This window comes from Phoxinus phoxinus (genome assembly GCF_949152265.1).
Source record: "Phoxinus phoxinus genome assembly, chromosome: 8".
In the NCBI taxonomy this organism is placed as follows: Eukaryota; Metazoa; Chordata; class Actinopteri; order Cypriniformes; family Leuciscidae; genus Phoxinus; species Phoxinus phoxinus.
In genome coordinates this window covers 6628511-6642688 of record NC_136883.1, presented here as the reverse complement: position 1 = coordinate 6642688, position 14178 = coordinate 6628511, and the positions used below count along the sequence as shown (strand labels likewise).

Genomic DNA, 14178 nt, shown 5'->3' with positions numbered 1-14178 from the left:
TTTTCCTGGAGGTCCCTGGTCAGTGTTTAGACTAGCAAAACAAATGCAGCCTAGGAGTGGACCCTCTGGTAGGAAAACCACATCCATCCTTGACTTCCACCTACATGCTCACGGTCTTGCCAGATTCTGTACTTGAAGTGTCAGTTTTGAGGGAATAATCACACACGTTGGACTTGTTTAATGCCCTTTCTCAATGGCATTATGGGTGGATGAAACGTGAATTGCCGCAACGTGATTAACTGAGATGGTTTAACACACCGTGAGCAATGGGGAAGGCTTTAGCCTCTTCTGACTTCATGTGTCTTAAAGTTATTTATATGCGATTACTCCCCTCCACGTTGTGAATTTCTGCATGAAGTCCAGCTAAGAGACCTGGAAATGGAAGTAGAGTCAATGTTGTATGAAACACCGCCCCTGGGTGTGTTTGTCAGGACTACTTGATGATACTTTAAGACCTACGGATTTGCTCTGCGGTGTGTTAATTCACTTTCATCGTTACTCAGATGTCTGCAGGTGATCATCTTACTCAACTTTTTTTGTTGTGCTTTCGAGGGCACCATTGTGCCAACTCCAAATTTCTCTTGCAGTCTGTTTGCCCTTGCTTCCGTTTCGTAGCAACTTAACGTCTTTTATTGTTTACAGAAGTGCTTATATTCTCAAGTTTTCTCTCTGATTGCCCGCCATTGTTCAACTCCAGTGTGCAGGCTATAATTATTCTTTATCTCCTACTTTCTTTGGAAGACCCCTTCAGCCCTGAGGTGGAGGAAGAGGAGGTGGAAATGGGGTCAGGGGGCCCGAAGGCTTTCGGATTCTCATTGTGAGGATTTAGGTTCTGGAGCCGTAAAATTACCCCTCTCTCACAACTCCCCCAAAAGGGATGGCTGATATTTATTTGCGGTGGTCTAAGTGGATGACTCCGAGAAGGGATTTAGCAGGATATAGTCTTCCTGCTGCTTCTACTATTCCTCAATAGCAATGTCTTTATGTAGCTAACGTTAACTAGGTCTATATTTCAGACGCTCTCCAACTAGACCTGCTTTGGTTTTTGTTGGCAAGCTGTAAGTCATATTGGTGCTTCACAAGGCATTTCTTCTGTTTCGACCCTGTCACGGTAGCAAATGCAGGCGGAAACAGGGTCAAACCAAGGGGTACAAGGACACAGGTGTTCCCCAAGGTAACTGTGCAGAGGTTGCCAGCCGTCTTTCTGTCAAACTCGATTAGTCAATCAATCTGTCGTTTCGCAGTGCCTGCTGATGGGTCTATACACTCTGGTCAAAAATATCTCATCCGCACAGGCCTGAGTAAATGAGAAATGAAGGGTTTGGTGTGCATCGGTTAAAAAACTGACGCATCACCAGCTGGATCCCCTTTTTTATAAGTGGTGTTTGCTAAGGCTAGGATCACAATGATGGTCATACTTAGGGTTAGGGGTTATCTTATGACTTGGACCAGTAAATAACCACCTATAACATTATTGTGATGGTAACTTTTGCTTGGGTGTAAATATCTAGTTTAATCCACATGCAGATGCCGGGTGTTGACAGTCATGGTCAAAAAATAAATCAAAATACATCCACGTTCTTGTTAAACACAAACCTGAAACTCTACCAAGTCTAACACTTCATGAGAAAGAGGAGTCTACATCAGAAATAAGAGTTTTTTTTTGTTTTCTTTCTATTTCAGGTCAGTCCTATGCATTCTCAAAAATCGTATCTTTCTTTGAAGTGTGTGTGCTGTGGCGACCTTGAAATGTCTTTTCTTTTCCAATTCTCAGCTTACAAACACACACAAAAAGACATACTTCTGTACACTGTATGAAGAGTGCACATTTTGCCTGCTTCTCTCTCTTCTCTTTAAATGTGTGGCTAGTTTCAACCCCGTTGGCCATGAGATCCAACTATATATAAGTTTCGTCTGAAGTTTAACTTTTCCCAGATTAGATTTCAAATACCTTTAAGTCTTGAACTTAGCATTTAAACACTTGTCCATACTTGTTAAACATGCATGACTGATGTTACCAACGTGCCTGTGCTCAAACCAGTTTTTCAACTTTTCTTAAAATGGCTAACGAATACCCTTATCAGTATGAAGCTGATCCCTGATCATTTAATTTACTCTTCAAAAGTGCCGGTTATTGTCATATTGGCCATTCCATGAAACTGGCTCCTTTTACAGTTTGAAAACATGATTTTTAAATCTACACTGTGTAGGAATTACTCCCATCTAGCGGTGAAATTGTATATGACTACCAACTGAATATTACTTTCTAGCCCCTCCCATTCCGAGTGCGCTTTAACTCCTACGGTGGCCGTATTATTTCAAATCTGCCAGCAGTCGCGAGTAATCCCCCCATCGCATTCGTCACGGTGCCACTGAGTGTAAAAACGCGAAAGGCGAAGCTTGAATTTCCAGATACAGTATGTCCCGTTTAGCTAATGTATTTTCAAGATGGACAGAATACAAGATGGACGAGAATATTTGATTAGTTGGTAGAAGTAATTACATATTAATGAGCACATATAATTTTGAAATAACAAAGTGTTTTAGCTAAGAATCAACTTAAAAAAATTACACAGTGTAGCTTTAAAATGTATTTTATATGATTTAAAAAAAAAATCAAACAAACAATGTGTTTAAGTGTAAATCAATCTAAATTGATACTTTGTTAGTACTAATCTCAATGTAAGAATAATCAGAAAGGTCACAGGGTTGATATTTTTTTATTTTAATTTGATATTACTAGTGCTCAAGGTCATGAGACTACAACATTCGTCTAAGACAATTTAATACTGATATTACTACAAACATGCACTTTTTAATTACCACTTGTTTACTATACAAACTTATGGTAACAGGGTTGACATTTTAAGCTGACAAACAACAAACCATAAGATGAAATACTAAAGTAGGCTTTAAATTGTCCCTGAAAGTTAAATTCTTGAAATCAAATTGTCGTTATATATATATATATATTTATATTAGAAACACAATCACACCCATTTGGTCAAATAACCTGTACTTTTTCCCCTCTTGCAGTATTCCCAACTTTTATGGTGGCGTGATTAAACACAGTAGTTCAGAGTTACTTCCTCTTTGCTAAGGTCTCTCTGTAGGAGGTAATTACCTCTTTTGCCAGTCATAAATAAGAGAGAGAGGGAGAAGGGAAAGAGGGATGTGAAGCTATGTGGTTTAGTGTATGTTTGTGCAGGAAGCCAGGCCAACAGGACAAAACAGCAGCTGACGGCAAGGAGAAATATATCTACTCTTGGTCTTTTACAACAGGTTTGTTAAAGACAACAGAAGTCATGGACCCTCCAGAGACACGTTTGCCTCAGAGTTATTAACGGGTCAAGAAAGCTTCTGTTATGAATGGCCTCTGTAGAGCTAAACAGGAACTGAAAGTGTCCATGGATGCATGGCCCTTCTGAGGAAGCATAACAGGCTGGAAATGTAAGAAAAGCCGGTTATCTGGTCAGGTGTTAAGGAAGTGAAGACAAAGAAAATATGAATGAAAAGTAGGGGGTGAGGTAATGGGGGTAGTTAAACAAAAGTATGAGTAATGCCACGTGCAAGAAAGCGAGACATAGAGAAAAGGAAGGGCAAGAAGGAGGGGTTTGAGTGTTGACACTTCATTCTCAGCTGGAGGGGGTAAGAGAAGGTCACCATGGAGACAAAAGACAAGGGGCCTGCCAAAACAAGACATTTGACCATGGGGCAAGACGTATTTTGGGTTATCTAGAGAGACAAAGCCACTATTGGTTTAACTAGGGGCAATGGTTGCATCCTCTACGTGACATATACCTTCAAACTCATGAAAGCCATTACTGGAAAAAATAGAAAACCCATTCGTTTACTACTAATTGCCTGCCTGGTTTATTGTAGCTTAATTCAAGTGCCATCATTGTGGGCTCACTCAGACTGGATCCCACATTGTTTCCATTAATAGGTGCTTGAGGCTGTCACCGAGATGTTTACCAATGAGAAATAATTAGGATGGAGTGGTGTGGGAGGTTTGGCAGTCGGGATCAGTGTCGGGGGGTGGTGGTGGGGGGGAGATCTACTATCATTACAAATGCAGGGAAAGTCTACATCCGGAGCTCTTGAAGACCTAATGCTGCCTGTAAACACCGCTGCTATTCTTGTAATTAGTTCTGTTTGTCGACGAAGGCAGTGTTTTTTTTTTAAGTACTCTTGTTGAATGGGCATGCTAGCTATTTGGACGCACTCACGTAGCGTGAAAGCCAGAGTCGAGTCAATTTGGAGATGTTACTTCAGCCAAAGTTGTCAATTTTCACGATGCATAGTCGATTGTTGTTCAGATTAATGGTCAATTTATCAATTAATCGTGAATACAAAAAACATATGGAAGACCAGATACCATGTGCTTGTAGTCTGTTTTTAGCATGTTTTAACTATCAACTTACTTGATCATAAAATATTTCCTACATTCATTTTGACTTTGAACTTAAATGATGCCACATAGTTAGTACAGTGAATTGTTCCGTCATCGTTCTCAGCTCTGATTGGTTGACTTGTTTGTAATGTCCTTCTTCCTGTCTTTCTGCAGCGGGGAACGGGCAGTCGGTGCAGACGGACCCCAGCAAGTCTGGATTTGTGGGTGATACGGTCGAGCTGCGATGTCTCTTCATCAACGGCAAGCCACCAGTGAAGATCTCTCAGGTCACCTGGCAAAAGGTGATAAATGGCAGCAAACAAAACGTGGCCACCGCCAACCCAGCCTTGGGAGTATCTGTGCTGCCCCCTTTCAAAGACCGTGTGAGCTTCAAGCACCCTGCTGTGCGCCAGAGGACCCCTTCTTCTCTTGAGGATACCACCATTGTGTTCACCAACCTACGGCTCTCTGATGAAGCGGCCTACATCTGCGAGTACACCACATTCCCAGCAGGCAACAGGGAGAATATGGTCAACCTCACCGTCTTTGGTAAGACCACCGCACTGGCAGTTTAAACCATATAGTTCTGTTCTACTGTGAAAAGAGCTCATTCACAAAAAGACGATCAATGGGCCTCATTCTTGAAACATGAGCAGAACAAATTTCTGTTATTCATAAAATCATTCTGTAAATTGTCACATTCATGTGACAATGGGCCTCATTCACATATAACAAGCAGATAATGTGTGTAATTTGTTCACAAACATTTATTCAATGCTAAAATGTGTGTAAGAATAGTTATACGTACAGTTTACACATTGAACGGTACAATTTATGTAAGAATTTGTTTTCAAGAATGATTTACACAAAAATGTGCAAAACACAAAAATTCACATTAGAATGGTTTTATGAAATTACACACAAAAAAATCGCATTGAATGTGACTGAAATTTGTTTGAAATTTCCTTAAGAATGTTTTGCGAACAGTTTACAAGTTGTGTAAATTGTGCATAACCATTTTTTAATAATATACAATGCTGAAATTTGTATTCATATAACGGTATATACAATTTAACGGTATATACAATTTGGAAAAACATTTTTTTAACAAAAATTATTTTACGAATGGTTCCAAAACATGAGCAAATTCGCATTAAATGTGACAGTTTACACTGTAATTGATTTGTGGACAATTTATACAAAAATTCAAATGTAATGCGAAAAAAAAAAAACTTTTGTGTAAACACTTGTAAACACTTTTGGTATTGAATGCTACAAGTTGTATAAGATTAGTCACACATAAACTGCAAAATTCAGTGTGGTTTTCTATGGAAATTGTGTGCAAGTATTTTTATGTTCGATTTTTATTTATTTTTTTCACATCAAAAGTTACATTTTACAAAATAATATTACAAAATGTTTACACAAATTCAGTCTGCTCATGTTTCATGAATGAGTTTCATGTAAGAACTTTTAATTCAGTCACTAAGAATTCATTCGTTTGGATGAATAATTGCAATAGTTAATCAACTGTAAGAACAAGTTTACTCTACAGCTGAAGAAGAAGGTTTTGCACTGAGCAGCACGTTCTTTACACACATATAACACTATGGATGGACAGGCAAGAAATAGGTGTCATTTTCTTGAATATTTGTAGCACTCAGTCTCAGCCTTGACAAGGTGTTGTCATGGTTAGCAGGTAGTAAGGTGTAAATACAGTAGATGTTGTTTCAGAAATATTTTATTCATAACCCTATACGCCCTTGAGATAAAATTATCTTTGTCCTTGACTGCTTCAGGTCTGGTGTGTAATGTGCTTGGATCAAACCATCCATACACTTGAAAAGTATTGATCATTGTTCACCACAAGAGAAAGAGCTGCGTCCAACTCTGCTGTTTTAGTCGACCTGCAGATATAGTGTATTCATACATGTTTTCGTGAATATCTGCACACACAGGTAAAGATAGGCTATCATTTAATTAAAGGAATCCAACCTTGTATTGTTTTAATATTCCTCAAAACACAAAATCAGTTGTTATGCAGAATGTCTGAGCTGAAAGACCAAAAGCACCATACAGTTCATGACTCTAAATCTTCTGAAGCCATACAGAAGAACAGGGTTTCCCAAACTAGTGTTTGCAAACCCCTGGGGTTTGTGAGTTGATGAGTAGATGAAAAGCTAATGGTATGGTTTCACAGACAGGGCTTAGATTAAGCCAGGATTAAGCCTTAGTTCATTTAGGGCATTTAAGTAGATTCAACATGTCAGTGCCAGTTGCTTTCAGCTAAAACGTCTCAAACATGTATTTTAGTCTGGGACTAGGCTTACACCTTGTCTGTGAAACCGGATGAATAAGTATTTGAATCATAAAAAATGTAAAAAGGATTAAATATTTTATTTGTTTACCTGCAAATAAAATGCCGTTAAGCAACATCAGAGAACCTTGAACATGCAAATATGTTGTTAAATTATTAAAATGTTAACTTGAAAATCTCAGGAAGTACTTCAAGTAAATATTTGAGGTCAAAGGGGTTTGGCTGACAAACAAAATAAAATAAAATTGGAATCCCAGCAATAGATCATATATCGATCCATACATCATATGACCTCTGAGGACTTGGAATATAGTGCACAACAGGATGAGAGCTTATTAATTACGAAAACTAATATTTATTTTTGCTAAGTATTAATTGAAGTGTTGTTAGTTTTGTTTCCGTTTTAGTTTTTCATTTTATTTTTTTTTTTCTATTTTATTTCACTTTACGAAAATGTTTTTTGACCAAATAGTTTGTCGTAGTTTCAGTTTTCGTTTACGAAAATAACCCTGGCTGTTGCGGCCTTCATCTACTGACTAGCCAATAAAAATACAACATGAAATTGCGCATTGGTCAACGTGACATGGCACTACAACTTAAAATTAATTATCTCAAGCTCCATTTGCAAAATTGGCATGCCAAGTTATCCTCTTTCCCCTAGTCATGACCGCATCCATATCCTCCTGTTTTTTTCAGCACACATAAAAACCACAATTGCCAAAGTGCGTTTCATCTTGCTCTATTTGTTTACCACTAGCACATGCTGATGATGTTTATACTAACTAGCGTCGTAGCCTAGGATTCAACAGGTGTCATCTACACACATGTCGTTCCCAAGTTTTTAGATCCGTGTTGAACAGTGTGATTTGTAATGATCTTAAAGGATTGCAGAAATATCACAGTATGTAGGAGGCATTAGGAAGCTGCACAGGTTAGAAAAAAACAACATGGTGTATGTGTGTGTGTGTGTGTGCGTGCGTGCGTGTGTGTGTGTGTGTGTGTGTGTGTGTGTGTGTTGGAGTGCAAGAGAGGAGTATCTCGTTAGAGGGGTGGGTTATGCTCCCACTGATTGCAGATCTAATTAGAAATGAAGTGTTGATATGTTTTCCATTAAACCAGCAAAGGGAGCTGCTTGGCTCAAGTACAGGGTTTTTTTTTTTTTTTCTGTGATCTTTTTTTTTTTTCACTGATGTGGCTTGTTAGCTCCCAAGCCCATTTTGTATATCACGTTCACATGCGTCCTCTGAGAATGCTGGCATCGCAGTAAGAACGAGCAACCTGAATGGGGATAACCAGCTCAGTGCTTTTCAAAGAGCCTCTTCATGTCATATCAACCCTCGCCACAAACCTCAGACCCACTATCAGCACTCTTTGACACGCACTCGCATAAACACACATCTTCCCTTTTGATCCAGGCCTCTTTAATTGCTAATTGGCAGCTCATAAAGGATCGAGATTGGATGACTTTGGGCACCGTGAGAAATGAGTGGTTTCTACATCTGTTTGAGTGCTTGACTGATGCTTTTGCTTTGAACACAGGGAAGGGGAAAAAAGAAATTAGTGAACTGCTTGATTCGTACTGACGGGAAGAAAACGACTTTTCAGAACATTAGATTAGTGTTAAAGGGAGTGGATTTTTTCCCCTCAACTCTCAAGGGCACCTTTTGTTGCTCCTGTTCACACAGAATTTAAGTATCTTCTACAATGTTCCTTTCCCTGTTGTATTGACTGTTTACTTCTTTTATCCAGCACGGCCAGTGACCAAGATGTCCTTGACTTCACCCACCATCGTGGCAAGGACTCCGAAGCGCAAGATGCCCGTGGCCACCTGCATGTCGGCTAACGGCAAGCCTCCCAGCGTCATCAAATGGGACACCACTCTGAAGGGAGAGGCCACTTTTCAGGAAACGCGTAATCCGAATGGCACTGTGACCGTGCGCAGCAACTACATCGTGTTGCCCAGCCGCGAGACCCACCGACAAAAGCTGACCTGCATCGTCACTTACCGCGCAGAGCGCTTTACCGACAGCGTCATACTCAACGTTCAGTGTAAGAACAATGTTTTTCTTCATATCTTTCAAACTCCTGCAGAAACAATGCGGCATTCATAGATTTACAGTGATACACATACTGTAGTTTGGAATAATTTATATTTTTTCATGTTTTTAAAAGAAGTCTCTTATGCTCACCAAGGCTGTATTTATTTATTTATAACAAAGTAGTATTGTGAAATATTTTTACTGTTTTATATATATTTCAAAATGAATTGAAATGAATCCAGTCTTCAGTGCCACATGATCCTTCAGAAATCATTATAATATGCTGATTTGACAAATATGAATTATCAATGTTGAAAACGTTTCTACTGCTTACTATTTTTGTGGAAACAGTGATACATTTAAAGCATTCAACAGATTGGGTGAAAAGAGATTATTTGAAACTTGTATTCAGGAAAGCCACATTAATTTGATCAAAAGTGACAATAAAGACAGTTAGGTCAAGTAAAGATTTTTTTATTTGAATTAAATGCTGGTCTTTTGAACTTTTTAATTATCAAAGAATCCTAAAGAAAAAGTATCACAGTTTCCATTAGCAAAAAATGTATGTTTTAAACCAATAAGCACTAATAATAACAGATCACCAAATCAGCATATTTAAATTATTTCTGATCATGTGACACTGAAGACTGATGCTGAATATACATCGCTGGAATAAACTACAGTAGCCTATATTAAAATAGAAAACTGCAGAATAAATGCAGCCTTTGTGAGCATACAAGATATCTTTCAAAATATGACAAAAAAGTATTAATAATTGCAAACTTTTGACTGGTTTTACATATATTATACATCACATAGTCTATTGTACATCACAAATTGACATAAATGTATGTCATACAATATTGTAATCCAATTAATGACAATTATAAAACCCCAACGGAATGTCAAAGAATGTCTAAAAATGTGAGTTAGTATTTACGCTGTTGTGTTGCACAAGTTCTGCGGAGGAGGTTCGGAGCAGGAAGAGATGTGTCACTGGCCTGTCTCAGCCGCTGTTGTTATCAGCTATTGTTTAGGGCAGTTTAGAACAGCCCCCGTAAAGCCCACTGATAGAGGAAATCCACCCGTTCTCCCACACCATGCTATAGAATATATTGTTATTGTGGTCGCCTGTGTGAAAGGCCGTGTTTAGGGCGACGGTAAGTTCACAGAGAATCACTCGTCCTGATTCTTCATTTACTTTGAATGTTTTGTTAATCTAGTTACCCTTTGGTATAACATTTCCCAAATTGAATTTCCTCCGCCTTATACATGCTCATAAAAGCAATTAAGAATAAATCTGAAGAGACATAGAAATCGCTGACCGGCGGTACCATCAAGTATGCAGTGCATTTGAATACCGTCATTAATAGAAAAAAATTGTGCTGTAATGAATTGAAATTTGGCATTTAGCTGAGGTTCTTATCCAATTAGGCCAATTTCTGGAATAGTTGCCCTGGAGTAGCTTGCGGCTAAGTGGGTAGCTAAAGGGCACAGTGGTGGTTGTAGTCTCAGTAACCCTTCATGTGTTGGCTCTCCTCCCAATCGCTTAAGAAATAAACTCTTGACCTTTCAGCTACGAGCCCAGATCGTTAATCAGTATTATGACATGCACCCATCGACAAGTCATGTGACCCCGAACAGCCACCTGAGCCCCTGCCTGAAGACGCTCTTTTGCTCTTTTTTTTTTGCAGATGAGCCGGAGGTTAAAATCGAGGGCTTTGACGGGAACTGGTACCTGAATCGTCCAAACGTGCAGCTCACGTGCAACGCAGACGCCAACCCACCCGTCACCGTCTACCAGTGGAAACTGTGAGTTCTTCTCTCCTGACCTACTAATCCACATTCCCAACAGTCACTTTGTTGTCTCAGCTTATTAATATAATTGGGATGAATGAGTAATGTTTATTAAATGAGAAGCATAGTGAGGAATAAAAAAAGTCCTTTCTTTTTATGTACTTAATCTTTTTTCAAGTACACATTACAGGCATTCATTTATGCTAAGTTTGCACACACCTACTCATGTTTTATTACTGCTTTTTTTCCAGAATTTGACTGTAAATTAATTATTCAATTATTAAATAACACAAACGGATAAAAGTTAAACGAATACATTATTTGATTTTACTTTTCAACTGTAATAAGAGTTGACTTGTATGTTAAACACTTGTTGCATGATTTTCCTTTATTTTTTAAAGGGATGGATTAAAAGTGATCTAAATTATAGTTTTTATAGCACTGCATAATTTATATTTGTGTTCAAACCTAATGTCAAGCTTAGGCCTTTACATCATGACTATCAGTGTGTCCAAATGTTTGACTGGTTGTGTATATCGGCATCATTACACTAAATAAATGATGACTGAATATTTCAGAGGAGTGCTCTTCAAACATCAGTTTACTGTAATACTACATGACAGCTTAGATGTGTTATGAGTGATAACAGAACAATTTCCTTCAGTAAACTACGACTTCATTCATTTGTGGTTAGCACTCGATCAAGATAAGTAAGGACGTTTACAATGGCTCTATTCAGAATTCACGGAGCCATTGATAGCCCTTTAAACAAGATCAAACATGAGAAAATAAGCTATACTTTGTACTGTATGTTTACCTTACCAATATACTGGTTTGAAAGAACAGTGAACGAGATATACAGCTAGATTGAGTCTTGTTTGTCATTATGAGTCTTGTGATGGGTATTGTTGTCGAGTTTCTGGTGCTACGGGTTTGGATGCAAACTATGTTGGCAAAAGATGACATCATTGCTTTGCCTATCAAATGAATATGATGACTGCACAGTCTCAGCTCTGTTTTGATAACCTTTCTGTGGACAATGCTGGTGTTTATGTGAGGTCAAGGCTGTAGCAACCATAGCTCAATCATTTAAACGTGTATTAATCATTACACATTAATATAAGGTATAGTTTAGTGGTTCCAACCCTGCTCCAACACACAGTTTGCAAATAAGCCTGAAGGACTTGATGAGCTGGATCAGGTGTAGGGGTGAGCGGGGCACAACCTAACGCAGGGCTAGTTGTAACACACTTGTTTTAAATACACTAAGTTTCATCATGCTGACATGTGTTGAAGTATTTATAAGTTACCATATCAACACTATATAGAGAAAAAAACGCGTCAAAATTCAGAAATCTTTGGAAGATATCACTAAACATTTATTTAACCATTGCAAAAGTAAATGTCTTGTGTTTATTTTTCATCTCTGTTTTTTGTGTTTATTTAAAATGTGACAAATGAGACAAATGTGATATTATTTTAATCTTATATCTGTTATTTAACAGAGATAGTTCTTTAATGCTGATCTAGCAAGCAGAACACACTAGCAGGGTTTAAATCACAGTTGCACCGGCGGGTATGTTGTAACACTGCGTTACAACGTGCCCCTATTATAAATGCTATTCTATTCTATACTTTTATGAATTCTGTTGAGAAACCGAAAGGTGAATAAAGACTGAGAGTCAATGTTTAGAATTTATTTATTATTATTTTGTTTTTAACCATGCTGTATAGCTGTGTTTTGCGGTGTGTTTGTTGTCAAACTCAAAAAAAAAAAAAAATCCATTATTTTATATGAAATAGTTCATAATTGTTGTTTTTTTTTTTTTGACAAAATAATTTATTTTGTCTTGGATAATTTTTTGATTAGATCATATAACATTTTAAGCTGTCATATTGTCATGTTACAATGTGCCTACGGGGTATGTAGTCACATTTCGCTTCTATTCTTTCGGGGTATATCAAGAAAAAAGTATAAACTGTATTAACTAGACAAAAAATATGCTCTGAACCCTAGGTAGGTTTACACAAACTGAGCAAGTCAAAAAGCGTTAGGTTGTGCCACACTTTCCCCTATTTCATTAGGGTTGAAGCTAAACTCTTCTGGGATGTGGCCCTCCAGGAACTGAAGTTTGCACCCTTGTCATACAGTGTCGTGCTCTCTTATTTGTCAGTGTTTGATTTTGCAAATGGACACATTTCTGTTTAGCCGAAGGGAGCAGAGATGCCTCATACTTGTGTGAGCAGTGCAGATAACTTCAAATGGAGCCAATGCTTGCAGACTATTGCTGGACAGTGGCAAGAGTTGCTCCATTTGTTAATACAAGAGACAAGCCAAGTAGACACTGAATAAGACTAAACTATGCACACATATTCGGAGGTGGGAACCAGCGAACAATCAACGCAAAGTTTTAATAAAAAAAAAAATTCATATAATGGCCCCTCATGGACGACTGCCGCATATAAACATAATAAAACACAACTTAAATAGTCCAGGCCTGGTCCTATCTCGTCTTGCATGTGCTTTATGCAATGTTAAAAGCGTCTGTGTGAGTTTGAATATCATGTTGTGTGTTTTTTTATAGCCGTACTGAAAGCATCTCACCTCAGATCAACAGACAAGTGTATTCTATGACAACGATTGCTTCAGTAACTCGGTATGTATTTTTAATAATGTTTAAATAGTGTAATATTCATGAATTTGATTATGTACTTCATTGCAAATTCCGGGAGCTTGCAGAGAGAGCGCTCTTCTGATTGGCTGTGATTTGTATCGCGTCTCAGTCGCGTCGCGTCTAGTGTGGACAGACAAATTATTTGTCGCTGGAATCTTATCGCCTCACATCTGGTTTGGACACGGTGTGAGACTCGAGACCGGTGTGGCCCGAAGGTTACACTCATTAGCACTCGCGCCACCTGCCCTGCTTGCCACCCAGTTGTTTTAATTGTAATAATTGAATTCAGCGCATCAAAATACTTAAGAAACATTTTTTATCTCTGAAGTAGACGACTTTTAGAAAATTGTAGAGCAGTGTAATTGTTAGGTATCCATTTAAAAGACTGTTGGCAGATCTTAGAACATACACACTTTGGCCAAGTGGACTCTGCAAGCTAATGGCGATTAATTGGCCTCACCTATCAGCCTATCACTAGTTACATCTCGTAATTTATATTCATGAGACAAGGTGAAAAGGCTCTAATGTGTTGTTCCAGATTGTTCCTGCACCCCTGGGTCAGGTCAACTTTGTAATATGACCAATATAACCTTCTGGTTGAACTCCCTAGTGCAGCATTTTTATTCAGTGCCACGCCGTAGCCGCCACACTTATATGCCAATTAGCACGGCAAAATGCCCTATCATTCATCACTCAGCTGATTCCCATGAATGCACATGTAAACGCGTACAATAGCGAACACCACCAACAATGTTGGAAAACATTGGACGAGCTAGTCGTGTGTTACAGTTAAAAATGGAGGAATTATGCAGCAAAAACTGAGAGATAAATGTGGCAATTTGTTCTGTAATTAGGCAGTGAAAGCTGGGAAAGGAAAACATGTCACCGGACTTCAGCTGTGGTGGATTAATAGCTGGCAATGCCCAGGGTACACTGCCTGTGTGGACCGGGGTGAGT

At 38.5% G+C, this 14178-nt stretch overlaps 1 protein-coding gene across 13 annotated transcripts in view; it reads left to right on the top strand.

Annotated features, from left to right (window-relative positions):
- The window catches only part of nectin1b (nectin cell adhesion molecule 1b), a 252864-nt gene that overhangs the window by 59186 nt on the left and 179500 nt on the right, over positions 1-14178 (top strand). For 8 of the 13 annotated variants that reach the window (XM_079621251.1, XM_079621245.1, XM_079621248.1 and 5 more), the window contains exons 2-5: positions 4568-4942; positions 8460-8759; positions 10444-10561; positions 13132-13203. In XM_079621251.1, the coding sequence (XP_079477377.1) occupies positions 4568-4942; positions 8460-8759; positions 10444-10561; positions 13132-13203 (865 nt within the window). The remainder of the gene's footprint in view (positions 1-4567; positions 4943-8459; positions 8760-10443; positions 10562-13131; positions 13204-14178) is intronic. The other 5 variants (XM_079621250.1, XM_079621254.1, XM_079621247.1 and 2 more) reach the window with 1 other exon arrangement.